Source organism: Misgurnus anguillicaudatus, chromosome 23 (genome assembly GCF_027580225.2).
Source record: "Misgurnus anguillicaudatus chromosome 23, ASM2758022v2, whole genome shotgun sequence".
NCBI lineage: Eukaryota > Metazoa > Chordata > Actinopteri > Cypriniformes > Cobitidae > Misgurnus > Misgurnus anguillicaudatus.
In genome coordinates this window covers 26,966,246-26,987,828 of record NC_073359.2, presented here as the reverse complement: position 1 = coordinate 26,987,828, position 21,583 = coordinate 26,966,246, and the positions used below count along the sequence as shown (strand labels likewise).

Below are 21,583 nucleotides of genomic sequence, written 5' to 3'. Positions count from 1 at the left end.
AACACTGCCACACATCAGCTTAAACACCTGCTACCGTCCAGACAGAAGTGATGACAGTCAAGTAAAAAGAAATAAATTTGTGCCCAAAATCGCTCTATTGCTAGGATATAATAGCAGTGGCCGATATAGGTAGACTAGAAAAACACCATTAAGAAAACTCATGTAAGTAAGTGCACCTATTTCATTGCTAAAAACATTATTTTGTGAATTTGGTATAATACAATGTTTTCGGGTGGTTTATGGTTAAAAAACACATTATTTTCCACATACCGTACATTTTTGTAGCTCCATATATCCCTGCCTTCCTCAAACGCTTTGATTTTGTACAAAACTCATTGATTTGAAAAGCTCAGTGTCTCTGATGGCCAGCTAATCTGTACGTTGTGATTGGCCTGAATACCTCTGATGTCAGCTGGAAATGTGACGCTCCTTAACATGTTTGAAAGATTTGCTCACAATGCAATGCTGACAGGAGTTAACTTACAGGCTGTGAATCCAAAGCAGGAGGAATTATGATAATAACGGTCTTTACTACATCACCAATCCCATTAAGTAAACTGTTGCCTACTACAATCAGTGTTTTTGTTGAAGTCCAAAAAAAAGAGATTTACGTTGGAAACGATAACTCGTGTCATTGTTTACTTTGGGGTTTGTACATTATGCATATCGTTAACATGTACTAATACACACTTACACACCAAAGGAAATGTAAAAATGTGAATCATCAGACCATAGTTGCTCTGTAATGGAAAAAGTGTCCGTTGTGGACTGAATGCAGCTGAAAGCATTTTAACCACAGGTGATGCATTCTTCTCTCATGCACACAGACCAAAATAGACAGGATGGCGCAATACAGGAAGCTTTACATTTGTGAAAAAATAAAAATGTTGACCAACGTGATCTGGTGAACTTTCTCTTCAGTATTTTTTTAGGAGTCTCATAATGTCACAATGATTTCTGGAAGAACAGAAAAAAATCATCTTTCATTTTCATTGGCTGAACTTGCTCTGAAGCCACTAAACCACAACCGGCTTAAGATGTCTCTGTGTTTCATCTTGTTGTACATCTGTATGCACGGTAAGATTTTTAGTTTAAGTCAATATTTGATTACATTCACTACACTTAAACTAATGTTGACATGGTGTAAAGTTGTAATGAAGGTTACTTGATTTATAAATGACAAAATTTAGCGAAGTAAAAATGGACAATAACTGGTCTGTGATTTCCTGGTTTCAGACATTTCCTCTGTACTTATATAGTTAATTTTAAACTATATTGAAAATGCCTACTGTTTTCTACCTTAAACTCGCACTGCTCTAAAGCTTCATGTGTAAATGTTGCAGGTGTTAATACAGATGAAATGAAATCAGTGACTGAGGGAGATTCTGTTACTCTACACACTGATCTTACTGAAATACAGAAAGACGACCAGTTATTCTGGAGGTTTGGACCTAAAGATGCTCGCATTGCTGAAATCTATAAACAAAGTCACCCAATATATGATGATACTAATGGTATATTCAAAGACAAACTACAGCTGGACACTCATACTGGATCTCTGACCATCACAAACGTCAGTATCACACAGACTGGAGTTTATAAACTAACTATCATCAATAGTAAAGGGAACTCGTACAAGACATTAGGGGTCTCTGTTTATGGTAAGTATAAATCATCAGATCAAAGATTCAGTGTGATTCAAAGTGATTTAGTGTTATTGTATAGTGTTATAACACTATTTTTAAGCACATTGTGTTTTTATTCATTACACAAACACCCAAAGCAAGTGCATAATAATAACTACTATAAATGTTTTCGCCGCTAATAAAAACATATAACGTGACAGCCGGCTTTAAGAGCACATTGTTTTTAAAAGTGAAAGTAAAAGTGATTTATTATGTTAAAGGTTTTCACCAGTGCCACCATCTATTGCAGGGGTGGGCAATTCCTGGTCCTGAGGGCCAGTGTCCCTGCAGAGTTTAGCTCCAACCCCAATCAAACACAGCTGAAAAATCTAATTGAAGTATTCAGGACGCGTGATTTTTTTTCCCCAAACCAGTTCAGATAGGAGTTTTACTTAAACATGAGCTCAGGGGCAGAAAGAAATTTGATTGGTTCACAAAAATGACCAATGAAAGTCCTCAACCGGAGCCTTCAAGGCAGCTTCTGCAGTGAAGCAGTTCGAGCTCACCGTTGGTCAGGTGAGTAGCGCAGATGGTTAGATAAGAATGTGACTGTTTTGAATTCAGCTCGAAATGTTTCGAGCATTTAAGTTACGTGTTACCACGTTTTCACGTGTCCGTGGCACGACTTTCTTTTTCGTGCCAGTTTCATGTAATGTTTACTCAATTGTTTTTCCTATTTTCTTACCATTGTCGTTTGGGATTGGGGTTAGAACAACTTTTTGTTCCGTAAAATGACATCCTAACCCAAACCCAACTCTAACCCCAACATCAAGTGAAAGCAGTTTAAATTTCTGTCAAATAAATGTATAAACCACTGCCATTCTAACCCAAACCCAACTTTATCCTCGCGCGAAAACAGTTTAAAAATAAAAAAAACCCACAAATCTAACCCCAATCCCAAACGACAATGGTTTGAAAAAAGGAAAAAAATTGAGTAACCATTACGTGAAACTGGCACGAAAAAGAAAGTCGTGCCACAAACACGTGAAAACGTGGTAACACGTAACTTAAGCGCTCGAAGCATTTCGAGCTGAGTTCAAAACAGTCACATTCCTATCCAACCATCTGCGCCACCCACCCGACCAACGGCGAGCCCGAACCGCCCCACTGCAGAAGCCGCCTTGAAGGCTCCGGTTGGGGACTTTCATTGGTCATTTTTGTGAACCAATCAAATTTCTTTCTGCCCCTGAGCTCATGTTCAAGCAAAACTCCCATCTGAACTGGTTCGGGAAAAAAATCAAGTCTTCAGGACTGTTTGCAAATGACATTCAGGTGTGTTTGACTAAGGTTGAAGCCAAACTCTGCAGGACTGTGGCCCTCGATGCCCACCCCTGATCTATTGCCACAGATTATTTAAGTGGCAGTAGATGTTGTTAGGAGGGTGATCCCAGCTAACAGAAAAAAGTTCTAAGAATGTTGACACAACACAAAAACGTTCTTAGAACGTCAAGAAAACTTGACACTTTTTCCGTAGGCAGAACGTTTTTGGGAACCTTGGGAACTTTCAGGGAACATTCTTAGAACTTTTTTCTGTTAGCTGGGATATCATCACGGGCCAGAGCGTCAAGTGTCGGAGGCAATCACAGCCGTGATAATATAGAGATATATCATACAACTCAGAGAGCATAATTGCTTTTATCCAACAGTTTGACGGCAAAAGTTTGAAAAAGAAAACTACTTTCTTTCGCCACAAATTTGAAGTACAGAATGACAGATAAACCTTTCAGCTGTTTATTTTGAATGTCATAATAACTAGACGGAAAAGCCATAGGCTATGTTAATATTTAAATTTTTTGGCCACAAAGTGTAGTTTTAAGATTATTTAAGATAATGTTTCCGACCGACGCCTAATCAAAATCGTTATAAATATATGTTTAAAACTGTAAAATAAGCTTTGATGTTACAATCACAGCCCTTGCCGTCCAGAATGAAAGACAACATTCCAACATAAACCCATTTTGCGAGCTGTTTTTTTAGTATTGCCTGGTTTACCCACCCAACAAGAGAAAACGTATTTCAAACCCTGTTGCACATCGGTGCACACCTGGGCTACATCCCTGGCTCTGATGTATCTGTGTTTCATGGTCAAAAATAAGATCAAACCCACAGTATTTGGTGTTATGAATCTATAACTTGTTTATGATTATTAATATTTAGTGTTTTTTTTGTGTTGTTATTGTTTTGGTGTGAGGTAAAAGTTCATAAAACTATAAATATAGTTCTATTAAAACTATAAATATAGTTTTATTAACTTTTACCTCACGCCAAAACAATACTATTGCTTTTTCATTTAATCTTAACGGGGTACGAGCTCTTAACAAACTTTTTACAAAAGTTTTACAAAATGCCTTTCAGAAAAATGTTTTTCTAAAAATATATATAAACATACAAATATATCAAATTAAAGAACAGACCCTCTGCTTTTAAACAAACAATAAACAAACAAACAAAACGAAAAAAAAAAAGTTTCATCCTATCTATTTTTTTCTTTGCTTATAAACTCTTTAAAGGGGTCATATTATGAGATTTTTTAAGATGTAAACTAAATCGTTGGTGTCCCCAGAGTGCGTAATTGAAGTTCTAGCTCAAAATACCCCACAGATAATTTATTAAACCATTTTAAAATTGCCACTTTGTAGGCATGAGCAAAAGTGTGCCGTTTTTGGGTGTGTCATTGAAAATGCAAATGAGCTGATGAAGTGCAAACACTCTTCACATTAATGGTGGTTTGTTGCAATTGAAACTCTATTGTGCTGTGAATTATTGTCTCTCTCTGTCTTTCTCTCTGTACTAAATGGATAGTGCAGATTAAGGGGGCGGTATTATTGTAATTCACCTTGCAAAACGCACGTAGGAGTTTTCCTTACTCAAACATGCTCCGAGGGCAGAAAGAATGTGATTGGATCACAAAAACAACCAATCAAAATGCTCGTTACTGGTTTAAGCCCTCAGCGGAGCCTCCAAGGCAGCTTCTGTACGTACCAATACGTGAAACTAGCACGAAAACGAAGGTCGTGCCACGGACACAAGAAAATGCGTCACTTAAATGCTCGAAACGTTTCAAGCTGAATTCTAAAGCAGTCTCATTCCTATCTTACCCTATCTGCGCTACTCATCTGATCAACGGTGAGCTCGAACTGCTTCACTGCAGAAGCTGGCTTGGAGGCTCCGCTGAGGGCTTAAACCAGTAACGAGCATTTTGATTGGTCGTTTTTGTGAACCAATAACATTCTTTCTGCCCTCAGAACATGTTTGAGTAAGGAAAACTCCTACCTACTCACAGCGCACAAGCGAAATCTGAACGACATGCTCGTAGAAAATGTCTTTCCCAAACTAAGTTACGAGGTTGATAAAGAGAAATGTATTGTTTTCATTGCTTTCATTTTAATCGTCCACACAATGTGACATTACTGCGCCACTCTGTCGAAAGTTAACATACAAGAGCTCTTATCTTCAAAGGGATTAGGGCGTATAGTGATATCACTTACGATTGGGATTTACTGACTGATTCATGAGCTTAGAAAATTATTGAGAAACTGAAAGTGTTTAAAAAACAGTGTTTGTGCACGTGGATGTGTGACCATCTGCTCTGGTGGCAGCTTTTTCCAGTCAGAGATGAGCGTATGACTCAAGGGTTTTAAAAAGCCTCCTTCATTAATTCTAAATTCTATTTTGAGAACCAGAAAGAACTGTTGTATAAAAACGCTATTCCAACTTGTTTTTAGCACGTATCCTGATAAATGTATAATGTTATAAGCACTCCGTTTGAGCTGCTTGTAGCAGCTGGCTCGTAATCATAGGGGAACCATTTTTAGTGCTAAACATCACCTATGTTGAATCTGCGCGTGTAGAGCCATATTGTTTTTTTTTTTCAAAACCAAAAACGTTTTGTTTCTTCCCTGTTTATTTCCAGCTCATCTGCCCGTTCCTGTCATCAGCAGTAACTCTTCACAATGTTCTTCATCATCATCAGAAAGATCATCAGTCTCAAAATGTGTGTTGTTGTGTTCAGTGTTAAATGTGACAGATGTGAGTCTGTCCTGGTACAAAGGAAACAGTTTATTGTCCAGCATCAGTGTGTCTGATCTCAACATCAGACTCTCTTTACCTCTTGAGGTTGAACATCAGGATACAAACACATACAGATGTGTACTCAACAATCCCATCACAAACCAAACTCAACATCTCAACATCACTCATCTCTGTCAGCGGTGTTCAGGTATGTTAACAATTACATTAACATTGTTTATAGAGTTTAAGGATTTATTATTTATACAGACTATAATCTATGTTGTTGTTAGGAAGTAGAATGACAATAAGATAAGATAAGATTATATAAGGTGTATTTTATTTGTATTGTATCTAGGTGCATCTGTAGGAATGGATTTTTTTACATTTTCTCATCTTTTTTTTTCAGACCCTATCCAGTGCTTTGGTTTTACTGAAGGTGTCATTCGATTGTCCATCTCTGCTTTGATAGGTGTGGCCACTGTTGCAATACTAGTGGATCACTTCAGATCCATCAGAAGTGAACAGAAGAGAAGTGCACAGCATAGACACAACCATCAGTTCCTGTCGTAAAATCTGTTCTTGGTGACTATTAGTTACGACTACAAAGACAATCCATGCACTCACATTTGTTATAAGCTTACTGACTTTCTCCAATGACTTTTACTTACAGTCTTTTGTGTACAATTGACCCAGTAGGGCACAAGACAGCGACATGCAAGCTATCACAGCAGAATCAACTAAACAATAAGCATGTATTTACACAGCAGGCAGCCTTATGTTGGAACAACCCAAATTTCTTAAGTGTGTCGGTTGAAAGCAATAGTTCTACAGTAGTGCATTCAACCAGGGCATTTTTATATTCAGGTAGTGTATTTCTGTCAGACAAATTTTCCTGTTTGGTTTACATGCCTTTCCCCTTTCTTCCTCATAACGCTAGACACACCAGTCTGTATGAAATGCAAGTTTATATTATCTCTCTATATCTCTATTGTGCACGGATACGCTCTGTTTTGTTGAAAGCCTCTGTGTTTCTTTTACACAATAATATTCTGCATGCTTTACATTCATGTGTAACTCATCTGAAACAGATAACAATTATCATGGTGCCATTGGAACGATTTGCACTCCATTTAAAATGAACAATAACAATGAAACACTTGTAGGACATTTGTATAAGCTTCAGACATAAAACATGTCTTTTTTGATAGATTTTGTTTTGATAGCATCAGATTTTGTTTTGATAGTCAGACTATATGGTCATGATTTACCATGGGAATTAGGAAAACCAATATGCGCAACATGTCCAGCATAACAACTATCAGAAGCATCAGTTATAGGCCACAGTCCTGTTATCATGTAAATATTTAAGGGGTTTTAGGTACACTCAATACAAAGAAAATTAGATGTATGCACATCACACAAAACATTTTTATTATTGCACTTGAGGTCAATAAAATTGAAAGTTTTATAATGTTTATGTGAGAAGCTTGTTAAATTCATCCAAAAGTCAAAAACACTAGCTTTTACATCTTGTGACAAACTAACAGTCAATAAAAGTTTAAAGAAACATACAAAAGAAGGATTTACCTTTTATAAGCAGATATGTTTGCAGCACACAAAGGGTTATTCTCAGAAACATCGTCAAGGAATGATGTCCTAATATCCTGACAAAGTATCCGGTGAAATGAGACAAGCACTGCCTGACAGTTTATACAATCTGTTCTGCTAAGCTGTATAAACGATGTTCTCCCAAAGAACTCCTACCTTGAAATGTCACGCACCTTTGTAAAAAAACAACCTTTTGTGGTGCCTTTAAATTGCACAACATGCCCAGCTGACTTGACACGCCTTAAATGAATGACTCTCCCCTGGTAACTTTCTTAAAGTGTTTTTTGGATGATCCTCTCTGCTCTGAGAGGTGTGGTTATTCATTTATTTTTAGTGAAGATGCATGACGTGGTTGTCAAGAAAAGCATACTGGAATGTTACCTCATTTCCCATCCTAATGTGAATAAACACATAACTGGCTTCTGAACACCTGTGTCACATTTCATTTAAAGGTCACAATGGGGCAGTTTCCCAGAGGGGGTTTAAATAATTCCAGAACTAGTCCTTTGTTATATTAGGACATTTAACATACCTTACAAAAACCTATACTGGTGTGCAAATGGAGACAATTGCACAGATATATGTTAAGAAATGTCATGGCAAGATATTTTTATATGAAGGCAACTCAAACATGCATTTTAATCTGGGACTATAACCACTGTCAGGGAAACCGCTACGAGATTAACAGAAATCTGACACCTGGCCAATTTCCAAAAAGTACATTTCCAACAACAATGAAGTCTTTAGAGATTTGACACAAGTGACATACTGTCATTGTTTGCAATAGTGCACTCAATGTGGAATGTGACACGCCCTGTCATTATTAAAACTCAAATTATCATTTCCATACAGCACTGACAAATATCAACCTGCCATTTTCACCTTTTCAAAACATGCAAATCACATAATGCATCATATTATTATTTTTATTATGCACATTTTGAAATCAGGTATTACACGGTAGTGTTAGACCACCTAAACCGAGACGAAGTCATGACCAAGACCGGCCGATATTGAGACAAGACCAAGACTTTAAAGGGTCGAGACCAAGTCAGGACCAAGACCAAGACAGGCCGAGACCAAGTTAAGACCAAGACCATTGCAAGTCACTGCATTAAAACACTTATGATAAAATGTGGAATATGCATATGATTAGGCACTGTGTGTGTGCGTGCGTGCGTGCGTGTGTGTGTGTGTGTGTGTGTGTGTGTGTGTGTGTGTGTGTGTGTGTGTGTAAACATTTCTGAAAGTGACATCCTGTAGTCATTTCTGCATTTCTGTTGAACTACCTAAGCCGACACCCTCCAGTCTGGAAACATTTGTTTGCATTGTAAAACGAGACGGGTTAAATGGTTATAATAATCTCATATTGAAGTGATCTCATGAACTCACTTCCAACATATTTAACTTTTTCAGATCATTTAACCCAATTTGTGATTTGTAGTAAGTGTGTAAAGTAACTATGATTAAAAACAACAGGTGTTGTGCCAAAAGTTGACTCAATCATTCTAGCTTCAGGGCTTTAGGTAATAACTATTAAATCAAAAAAATTGTCCACACCCTATAAACACACTAAACTGATAGCTCCACAGAAATATAAGTGACAAATTGTTTGTTTTTTCATATGCCAAATAGGTCTAACTTGGACTTGATTCTGTGTTTTTTAATGAGCTCCAGCTTGCTAAGCGCAGCACTAGAATACAGATTGAAAAGAAAGTGACTTGAAAACCTGTAATGCACACTTCCTACTTCCATCACATAAATATGAAGTGTTCATAATACAGACTGAAAAGAAAGTTACTTGAAAACCTATAATGCACACTTCATATTTCCATAGGAAGTGTGCATTACAGGTTTTCAAGTTACTCTCTTTCCAATCTGTATTCTGTGCTCACCAGTGCTGCGCTTAGAAAGTAAATATATACAAAATACAAGCACATGCTGTAACAAAAGACTGTTTACAGTTTTTTAAAACTAGATTTATGATGTAAATTATATAGTCTAAAGTCAACAGAAAGCCAAACACAACAACAGATGGTTGAAGAACCATTCAAAGACATTCAACAATGCTGTGTAATGTAACCCCTAATATACTTTCTTACCTTGTTTAATCCATGGGAACAGCATACAAAGCAGCATTATTGTCTTTAGTGGTGACATCCTGATCCTCGTCCTATAAGACCTGTTCCTAGCTGGCAAACTGTTTCATTACTAAAGTCGCTTAGAAGATATAGAATCTGTTATAGAGCTGTGTGAATGGTGGTCTTTTTTCAAGGGAGCTGACTCATGCCCCATTTTTTTTGCAATTTCTGCATACTGTTTGGCTAAGAAAAACCTGCCACACCGTGTGTCATGTGAGATTCTGGGGTGCTATGGCAACTGATGTTTGTAATAAGTTTGTGATACAGTCAAAATGTTGGGTTGTTTTTAACCATGTTGAAACAACCCAGCAGTTGGGTTAAAACAACCCATTATTTGGGTCATTTTAACCCAGAAATGTGTTTTGTCCAATAGTTACCCATATGAGTTTATGTACCGATATGGGCCTTTGCAGTACCAATATGTATCTTTAATGTGTTACTACCCTTAAGATACAAATGTGAACTTTTTGAAAGGGTACAACCCAGTGACAGCTTTTGTAACATCTATAACATTTGTATACATAAACATTTATAACAATGATGGTAGTACACTGTAAATATTTTACTGTAAAACTATAGTTTAAGGCATCAAATTTTGCTGGTTTAAATGTATAAGTTTAGTAAAACTGGCTATGCTAGTCATTTCAATTTACTATTTTAAATTTTGACTACTGATGGGTCAAAACACATACAGTATGACAATGTATGTAAGCCAATACGGTCATTGCTAGTAGTATCAAACATACCCCACCCATGCCCTCTTGATGATTTTCCACCATATACTTTTTAATTATTTTTTATTTTATTTATTTATTCAGCTGACGCTTTTATCCAAATCGACTTACAATTGCTATATATGTCAGAGGTCGAACGCCTCTGGAGCAACTAGGGGTTAAATAAGGCGTGTGTCTTATGGATAAAACACACGCCATCACGCCATTACATATACACTGCCCTGGTGACATTCCAATGCCATGAGTGAGAAAGTCCCCAACTGAAATGCTAGCACACTCTAAGAAAGTATGTGTTCATTTTAAACACATTTTTTTTGTGTGTTATGCTATTTAACACATTATGTGTCATTTTGTGTTGATTTTGTGTTGAGCATACCAGGGCACGTCAGGGGAGGCAAACTGTGGTGTGGTGAAAAATACATTGTGAATGTTTTATGTTAAAATCTCAGCAGCAGCGAACAACAAATATGTCTGTGTTCACACACAGGTCGGTTATTAAAGGAGCGGTGAATCAAAGAATCCGTTTTAACTAGATTTTTTGTTATGATGTATGTCTAACATCCTGCAAGTTTCCGAACGGAAAACATCATTGTTACTGAAATATAACTGTTTTTGGCACCAAGCCAAAGGAAGTAATACATGTGGCGCAAGGCAAACCACATGCAAACATGCTATTAAAGATTTCCTGTTGTGATAGATACAGTCCTCAAAAAGGTCATTTTTTAGAAATAGGCTTACATCGCAGGATGGAGATACAAATCTTATTGACATTATAAGGTAAAACATTTATCAGAGATGTAAATATATTGCAAAACAGAGTCACAAATAAGTATATTAGAAACAAATTTAATGTTATTGTTTATTCCCATTTTGTTTCTTTTGGGAATGTGAATTGGCGCAGTGTATGTAGGTCAAGAAACTGTCTCCCTTACACTTGCCCTTGCCACATCACTTCCTGTCTAATATGGCTACCTACTGGAAGTTGTATGAAACGACACGTTCACACTTATTAATAAACAGCAACTGGGTGCTGAATCCCCTCATACACTACTTGATGCCTACAGGAAGTGCCAATTCCCATTCACCATAGGGGGAGGACAAAACACCATAAAACAAGTGAACATGAACTTTGAGATAGAAAACATTATCTTTACAATATTGAATTCATATTTAACTTTATGGCTCCTACGTATACCACATGACCCAATTTTCTACTAATATAATTTCCCTCATCTTTCCAAAAAGTCTTGAGTATATACAATGATAAAACAGATGAAAATTTGTTTTATTTCCCTGTACACAAAATTCACATGCATAAGAAATATTAAGTTTACACCCAGCTAGAAATAAAAAGTTCCAAGAACGCTCCCCGAAAGTTCCCGAATGTTCCCAAGAACATTCTGCCAACGTTAAAAGCGGCTAGTTTTTTTAAGTTCTAGGAACGTTTCTGTTGTCTGAACGTTAGAGTAATGTTACATTTTACCATTTTTAAACGTTATGACAATGTCATGTTTTAATGTTCACACAATGTTTAAAACAACAGCTGTTTATTATATTGACTTGTTTGATTGTTATGCAAATGACAGAGAAACATTGCATTTTATTATTTTAGAAAACATTATTTCTGAATGTTCAGTAAATATATTGCTGTAGAAAACTCAATTCACTTACTAGGTTTAGATGTTGATGTTTCATTTTAAGTCACCCTTATTGTGATTCGTGTTTGTTTTAGTTGGTCTCTTGACACTTGACTTTTTGCCTACTAGTTTTTTCCTGGTTGTGTTAACTTTGTGGTAATGCACCACATTTGTTATGAAAAGTTATTAGTGTGTTTCTGTGGTTGTTGGTACATAATGGTAAAGATCATCACCTAGTTCATTTACTAATCAAAAGTTTATTTTCTGCCAATATTGTATATTAGATCCAACTCTTTCACAGCAGTTTGTCATTAAGGAGTTTTAGAAACTTTGGACAAAAAATATCCGCTGTATAGTTGGGATGCCCAAACATCAAGAATCAGACTATGAATCTCAACCATGGTGACAATTAAAATTGTTAAAAAAATCCTTATTTATCCATAATGCAGTGCATGCTGGGAGTCCTGAATGAGGTTTGTAATTTGTTAATACCCAGCATTGCAGCATGAAGTTTTTCATTTAATTGTCACCATGATTGAGATTCATAGTCTGATTCTTGATGTTTGTGCATCCCAGTTATACAGCAGATATTTTTTGTCCAAAGTTTCTAAAACTCCTTAATGACAAAATGCTGTGAAATTGCTGGATCTCATTTACATTTTTGACAGAAAATAAAGTTTTGATTAACTTGGCATGTTCATAACAAATGTGGTGCATTAACACAAAGTTAATACAACCAGGAAAAAAATAGCAAGCAAAAAGTCAAGTGTCAAGAGACCAACTAAAACAAACACTAATCACAATAAGGGTGACTTAAAATGAAACAAACATCAACATCTAAACCTAGTAAGTGAATTGAGTTTTCTACAGCAATATATTTACTGCATACAGAAATAATGTTTTATAAAATAATAAAATGCAATGTTTCTCTATCATTTACATAACAATTAAACAAGTCAATATAATAAACAGCTGTTGTTTTAAACATTGTTTGAACATTAAAACATGACATTGTCATAACGTTTAAAATGGTAAAATGTAACATTACTCTAACGTTCAGACAACAGAAACGTTCCTAGAACTTAAAAAAAACTAGCCGCTTTTAACGTTGGCAGAATGTTTTTGGGAACATTCGGGAACTTTCAGGGAACGTTCCCAGAACTTCTTATCTCTAGCTGGGCATCTTGCCAAAACATGTTTAATCAACATCAGTACTGATTAAAACTACAAAATGTTAACAAAAATTCCAGGATTTTAACTCTTAATTGCCAAGTTCATAAGTGATGTCACTGATTAGAGGGGGTAAAAACACACACACACACACACACACACACACACACACAAAATGACAGATTTTCAATATAAAAAGTGATTGTGGACATGTCTTGGGCATGTCAATGATTAGTAAAAACATTGGCATTGATGCATTTTTCATTTTTGTGCAGCATCAGATTTTATTTTTTCTTCCCAATTAGTTGTTTGTGGCTTTTTTTGCCCCATTGACTTTCATTATAACAAAATGTTTTATTGCAAAGCCATGACATCATAAAATCATGCATTCTTGATTGTTGGCATTTTTTCATTTGCTAAGAGGTAAAATTGGGTTTACTGCCTGAAGGCATTTATAATAATTAATCAGTGTACTTAGTGGCCGTCTCTATCTTGTACTTTACAGTTAAAGGGGACATATTATGAGATTTTTTTTAAGATGTAAACTAAGTCTTAAACTAGGTCTGAGCAAAAGTGTGCCGTTGTGGGTGTGTCATTTAAAATGCAAATGAGCGGATGAAGTGCAACCACTGATCACAATGATGGTGGTTTGTTGCAATTGAAACTCAATTGTGCTGTCAAATATTTTATCTCTCTCTTTCTCTCCATACTAAATGGTTGTGCTGTGGTTGGATAGTGCAGATAAAGGGGGCGGTATTACCTTATTCTGACATCACAATAAGGGCCAAATTACAATGACCTATTTTTTCACATGCTTGCAGAAAATGGTTTACCAAAACTAAGTTATTGGGTTGATCTTTTTATCATTTTCTAGGTTGATAGAAGCACTGGGGACACAATTATAGCACTTAAACATGGAAAAAGTCAGATTTTCATAATATGTCCCCTTTAAATAACTCATTGTAGTGCACGTGGCGCCCCCTGGTGACACGTAAATACAATAACATCAGTTATGTGGGCTATAGTAACCTGGGTTACACATGATCATGTTGCATTTCTAGATAACTAAGATCTTTGAAATGAAACTTTCATAAATTGTGGACAGCAACTCCATTTGAAATATCGTTCCACAATAACTTCAGTCATGGCAGGTTCCTGTAAGAACACACAGAACCAGTTACAAGGTAAAAAGGTAAGGGACTGTTAATCTAAACATGTTTTTATAAATCATCAATCACAGATGAAAAGGTTAAAAAAACATCCTTGGAGAAAAATCATATGGCCTTGACCTCTGTTACCTTTTAACTTTAGTGACAGTTCAACTTAAGAAATCTAATTATAATATGTTTTTAACAGCATTATTTGTATAATTCTCTATACTATACTATATATATATATATATATATATATATATATATATATATATATATATATATATATATATATATATAGTGCAGTTCTGATTTCTTTGGCATTAAACTTACACACACACACTTAGTGACAGAATCTTACCATATCATTGTTTATGTTTTTCAATGGTATCACTTCTGCTTCTTGATCTGCAAAGTAATACAAATATATGCAATAAAAGAAGGAAATAAGCTTTCCAGATGCATTATGCATTATACTTACTTTCTTGTTCTGTTTGTTTATTTGTGTTACAGTATTTGATAGCTGCTGCTGCTGCTACTACCATCAAGGCCGCAATTACCACTGGTACTAGGAACAGCCAGTGTACACGGAGGCGGGCAGTCCCTTTGGACTCTACACATAATAAAACACAGATTTGTGTAAGTAAATACAAATGCAATAAACAGTGCATAATTACAGGATTGTAGCCAAATAACCGAAAAACATGCATTATCTCTTTTCATGCCACATCCATAGAAAGGCTTTACTCTTAAGAGAAAACAATCCCCCTTAGTATTAATACTTAAACTATAATACATGCATGCATTTATACACGCAGTTGAAAAAACAATTTTAGGGATAAGCCCTAAATCATACCGTGTAAACCATTTTATATTGATGATTAAGCACATGTATACATACAGCTTTGGAACAAATTAAGAGACCATCCCTTTCATTTACTATATATAGGTATGTGTTAATGTAAAATTATAATTTTTGTTTTATTCTGTCAACTACCAACATTTTTGTCAAAATCTTAATAAAACTTATCTTTAACTTAACTTCACTGTAAAAAAAAATTGCCTCCCTAACTCAAAATTTTCTAGTGACTGGTAACATTTACAATTTTCACTTGGGCCAATAGATTTTCTGTGAATTGAATTTTATCAATTGTGGCAACAATCTTTAAACATTAGCTCAATGGGAAATAACAAGTTGAGCCAATTGAAAATAAGAAACCATGTTTTTGCCCAATTAACTTTTTAAAATTGTGGTAGCATTCTTATTTTAAAGGGGACATATTATGAAAATCTGACTTTTTCCATGTTTAAGTGCTATAATTGTGTCCCCAGTGCTTCTATCAACCTAGAAAATGTTAAAAAGATCAACCCAATAACTTAGTTTTGGTAAACCATTTTCTGCAAGCATGTGAAAAAATAGGTCATTGTAATTTGGCCCTTATTGTGATGTCAGAATAAGGTAATACCGCCCCCTTTATCTGCACTATCCAACCACAGCACAACCATTTAGTATGGAGAGAAAGAGAGAGATAAAATATTTCACAGCACAATTGAGTTTCAATTGCAACAAACCACCATCATTGTGATCAGTGGTTGCACTTCATCCGCTCATTTGCATTTTAAATGACACACCCAAAACGGCACACTTTTGCTCAGACCTATTTTAGACTTATTTACATCTTAAAAAAAATCTCATAATATGCCCCCTTTAATTTACCCAAACTGAAAATGTATATTGGTAAAATTATATTGTAAGGAACCATGCTGAATTGTTTATTCCTAATAGTTGTCCTAATAGAAAAAGAAACACTCAAACTACTTTGTAACATTTTATTCATTTTTATTTATTAGTAATACCTTAAAATTGTAAACATACAGAAATGGTCTGCATACAATTGCACAGTAGACATTAGAAAATAATTATTTTTAATAAAAGTTTTATACAATAACAGTCACAAATATTTTGTGAAAATTTAAATAAAATGTAAGTAACTGAGTGTACCTTCCCAAGGGACGATTTCCTGGACAGGGCTTATCCTAGTTCCAGACTAAAAAGCATGTTTAAGCTGTCTTAATTTAAAATCATCTTTCACCGACATTTGTTTTGTCTCAAGATGCACACCAGTAATGTTTTTTATAAGGTTCGTTTGTAAAAACTACCTAAATGTCCTAAGGCCTACCCAGCTAGAAATAAAAAGTTCTAAGAACGTTCCCTGAAAGTTCCCGAATGTTCCCAAAAACATTCTGCCAACGTTAAAAGCGGCCAGTTTTTTTTTAAGTTCTAGGAACGTTTCTGTTGTCTGAACGTTAGAGTAATGTTACATTTTACCATTTTAAACGTTATGACAATGTCATGTTTTAATGTTCACACAATGTTTAAAACAACAACTGTTTATTATATTGACTTGTTTAATTGTTATGTAAATGATAGAGAAACATTGCATTTTATTATTTTATAAAACATTATTTCTGTATGCAGTAAATATATTGCTGTAGAAAACTCAATTCACTTACTAGGTTTAGATGTTGATGTTTGTTTCATTTTAAGTCACCCTTATTGTGATTAGTGTTTGTTTTAGTTGGTCTCTTGACACTTTACTTTTTACTTGCTAGTTTTTTCCTGGTTGTGTTAACTTTGTGTTAATGCACCACATTTGTTATGAACATGCCAAGTTAATAGTGTTATTCTGCGGTTGTTGGTATGGTAAAGATCATCACCTAATTCATTTACTAATCAAAACTTTATTTTCTGTCAAAAATGTAAATGAGATCCAGCACTTTCACAGCAGTTTGTCATTAAGGAGTTTTAGAAACTTTGGACAAAAAATATCTGCTGTATAATTGGGATGCACAAACATCAAGAATCAGACTATGAATCTCAATCATGGTGACAATTAAATGAAAAACTTCATGCTGCAATGCATTCTGGGTATTAACAAATTACAAACCTCATTCAGGACTCCCAGCATGCACTGCAGCATGGATAAATAAAGATTTTTTTAACAAATTTAATTGTCACCATGGTTGAGATTCATAGTCTGATTCTTGATGTTTGGGCATCCCAATTATACAGCGGATATTTTTTGTCCAAAGTTTCTAAAACTCCTTAATGACAAACTGCTGTGAAAGAGTTGGATCTAATATACATTATTGGCAGAAAATAAACTTTTGATTAGTAAATGAACTAGGTGATGATCTTTACCATTATGTACCAACAACCACAGAAATACACTAATAACTTTTCATAACAAATGTGGTGCATTACCACAAAGTTAACACAACCAGGAAAAAACTAGCAAGCAAAAAGTCAAGTGTCAAGAGACCAACTAAAACAAACACGAATCACAATAAGGGTGACTTAAAATGAAACATCAACATCAACATCTAAACCTAATAAGTGAATTGAGTTTTCTACAGCAATATATTTACTGAAAGGGGTCATATGATGAAAATGTTAGCATTGCCACTTTGTAGGTGTGAGCAAAAACAGGTCATTGAAATTTGGCTTTCATTATGATGTCATAAGGATATCTTATTAGAATAATACCGCCTCCTTAATCTGAACTCTGAAAGAGAGAGAAAAGAAGGACTTGACAGCACAATTGAGTTTGAATTACAACAAACCACCATCATTGTGATCAGTGTTTGCACTTTATCCGCTCATTTGCATTTTAAAAAACACACCCAAAACGACACATTTTTGGACTTGACAGCACAATAGTTTTTCAATTACAATAAACCACCATCAGTGTGATCAGTGTTTGCACTTCATCCGCTCATTTGCATTTTAAAAAACACACCCAAAACGACACATTTTTGCTCAAACCTACAAAGTGGCAATGCTAACATTTTCATCATATGACCCCTTGAACATTCAGAAATAATGTTTTATAAAATAATAAAATGCAATGTTTCTCTATCATTTACATAACAGTCAAACAAGTCAATATAATAAACAGCTGTTGTTTTAAACATTGTGTGAACATTAAAACATGACATTGTCATAACGTTTAAAAATGGTAAAATGTAACATTACTCTAACGTTCAGACAACAGAAACGTTCCTAGAACTTAAAAAAAACTGGCCGCTTTTAACGTTGGCAGAATGTTTTTGGGAACATTCGGGAACTTTCAGGGAACGTTCTTAGAACTTTTTATTTCTAGCTGGGTAGTCCTCTAGATTGATCTAGACCCTGTACGGGAAAAGTGTACAAGTGTTCAGTAAAGCTTCACATAGATTTTAGTACTCAAAGCTCATGGAACCGCCACCTAACAATTCAAACGTTAAACATGTAAAACATTTTACAAATAGGCCTATCTCCAAAAACATCTATATAAAAGTGGGGAGGGTTCCTCACTCAACGTTAATCGCAATTTCACTTGAATTTAACATTCTCACACTAAGTAAGAGCTTATGAAACTACTTTAAACACTTTAAACAATGCCTCATAACAGTTTAAACATTAAACACCTAAAACATTCTACAAATTAAACGCATAAAGTCTCACAAAATTTCCAGCACAACCTGCTCACTGGAAATTAATCTTGACATGGATCAGCAACTGCTCAGAGTTTCACGAATTCCCATTTTCATGTCACGTGTGTAAATATCCAAAGCCTTGGTACTCTGTAAGAAGTAAAAAAGTCTCACTGAGCGTTCATGTACCAAATGAAGACAAATGTAATAAATAAAACCAGATCAATACAGAATATCCTCAAAGTTTGCACTTCTGAACATAAAAAAAACGGCTGCTTTTAGCTATATTGCTGTTCAACATTATGAAAAATAAAACAATTTTAATATAGAAGTACAGTTATTTTGGTATTGGACATTTTTCATTACTTTATTATAGTTTGACTGAAAATATCCTTTAGTGAGACTATGGTAAATGTGTGGTTATATGCTTATCCAACACAAACAATAGTAAAACTATGGTTAATTTTCTAAGAGATGAATTGTTCAAGCAAACCTATAGGTACTAATGTTAACCCAGCTAGAAATTAAAAGTTCTAAGAACGTTCTCTGAAAGTTCCCAATGTTCCCAAAAACATTCTGCCAACGTTAAAAGTGACTAGTTTTTTTTAAGTTCTAAGAACGTTTTTGTGTTGTCTGAACGTTAGAGGAATGTTACATTTTACCATTTTTAAACGTTATGACAATGTCATGCTTTAATGTTCACACAATGTTTAAAACAACAGCTGTTTATTATATTGACTTGTTTGACTGTTATGTAAATGATAGAGAAACATTGCATTTTATTATTTAATTAGGGGCCAAGCACCGAAGGTGCTGAGGCACCTATTGGAACTGTCAGTATTATTATTCTTCATCTTCGTCCCCAATGGGAGTCTATGGCAGCCCTATGAACCGTACGTAGGAAAATGATGAAATTTGGCACAGTTGTAGTGGTGGTCTTAAAAAGTCATGTGACCAAAAATGGGGTATCTAGTCCTAACTCTATAGCGCCACCAGCAGTGCAAAAATTCAATGTTCAAATGGTTATAACTGCTGATCCGCTTGATCTATGAAAATTCTACTTAGTACACGTGATTGCTCTCCTCATGCTTATTGTTTTTAATACCTTACAGTAAAACTCCACCCATTAAAGTAGCGGCCATTTTGAAATGTACAGTATTCCGTTTATTCGCTACTCCTCCTTCAAATTTGGTTCAATTGTTATGAAATTTGGCACAGGTGAACTTAGGAGTGAGCCGCACAGAAATGACCGAACAGAATTTTGGTATTTATCTTTGTTCAAAAGTAATAAATGCGCAAACTTAACGAGGTTGACGCAAAAATGGTTCTGAAGCTGTAGCTCGGTCATTCTTTGATCAATTGAAATGAAATTTGGTACACTTCATGTGGACCATGAACTTGGGGTTCGTGCCAAATTTGGTGACAGCGCCACCTATGGGTCATGAGATATGAAAATAGGCTATTTTTGCCCATAACTTCTGAACTGTTTGTCAGAAAATTATGATATTGATGTCTATGGATTGCTTACCTCATGCCGCATCTGCCGATGTGTATTATGCCGGGTTTGACCGAACCGCCTGTCCGCCATTTTGAAATTTCACATAATTTGTTATATTTTTTGAACTATTGGACATATCCGCGCAAAAATTAATAAGGAGCTTCGACATGATGTCCTGAAGGTACCTGGGAAGTCAGAGTACAGCGCCACCTAGGGGTTATAAACTATAACAGTTCTTATGGAACTGCTTATAACTTCTGAATACTTTGTCTGATATTAATTTCTTTGTGAAATTGTATTCACTGGTTTATGCCGATTGCAACGATACCTCGTTTGTCATTTTCCAACATTCTGTTCATGTGTTATTGTAAAGCATATGGTAGATGATTTTTTTGCTACTCCTTTTACAAATTTTGGTTCTTTTATGCCAGGTACTGCTCGTATAATGTTTGGAGCAATCCGCACAGAAATGACCGAACAGATTTTTGATATTCTGTTCTCTTTCTTAGAAATACCACTCCAAAGTTGACCGTGCCTGTGACATTGTCTATTTGTCATAGTAAATTAATGTGACTGTATATTACATTGTATAGCATTACTATACAGAATGATCTTCTTGACTTCACTCTCACTTGAGCTTTTTGATTCGCATATACATTGTATTTCTGTTAGTTCTGCTCGGCACTGTCAGTTCTGCATCTGGGTTGATTGGCACATGTCAATCCTTGCAGCACCTAAGCTGTTTTTTTGCTGCCCTTTGAGCTGTGTTAACTGAGTTGTGCATCTGGTTAACCACATGCCATGAGATTCTGAGGTCATGGGTTCGAATCCCATGTGCAGTGATATTTTGTCTTAACTTTTTTCTCACTTAAGTTTTGTGAATCTCATACTATACATTGTATTTCAGTTATTTGTGCTCTCTGTTGTCATTTCTGCACTTTTGGTAATTGCTGGATATCAATGTTTACAGCTCTAAATCTCTATTCTATAGCTTGGACACACCAACTCAGTGGTTTAATCGTTTACTCAGTGGCGCATGCGGTAACTGCTGTGCTTTGGGAACCTGAGGTCAGGGGTTTGAATCCCAGCTCTTACTTTCACTTATTGAGATTTCCTTTTGTGTTCATTTTAACACGTTCTTCTCGACCTGTCTGTTTTTCCACACGTGTTATATTTTTGCCATCTTTACTGTTGTTGCTCCGCACTGCAGTGGTTCTGCTCTGCATTTGCTTTGCTTCGGGTTCGGCCTCTGTATAGCGCGCTTTCTGCGCTTTGCACATTTGCTGCGTCGTGTGGTTTTTGCTGTGCTTTGGGTGCTCATTGCGCTGAAGGTGCTTGGCCCCGCAATTGCTGCTTGCAGCTATATTAAAACATTATTTCTGAATGTTCAGTAAATATATTGCTGTAGAAAACACAATTCACTTATTAGGTTTAGATGTTGATGTTTTGTTTAATTTAAAGTCACCCTTATT

At 35.4% G+C, this 21,583-nt stretch overlaps 1 protein-coding gene across 1 annotated transcript in view; it reads left to right on the top strand.

Annotated features, from left to right (window-relative positions):
• Nucleotides 1-1,037: 1,037 nt before the first annotated feature.
• LOC141359615 (uncharacterized) overlaps nt 1,038-21,583 on the top strand; it is a 93,558-nt gene continuing 73,012 nt past the window's right edge. The window contains exons 1-2 of the mRNA XM_073862347.1: nt 1,038-1,077; nt 1,344-1,661. Coding sequence (XP_073718448.1) covers nt 1,038-1,077; nt 1,344-1,661 — 358 coding nt within the window. The remainder of the gene's footprint in view (nt 1,078-1,343; nt 1,662-21,583) is intronic.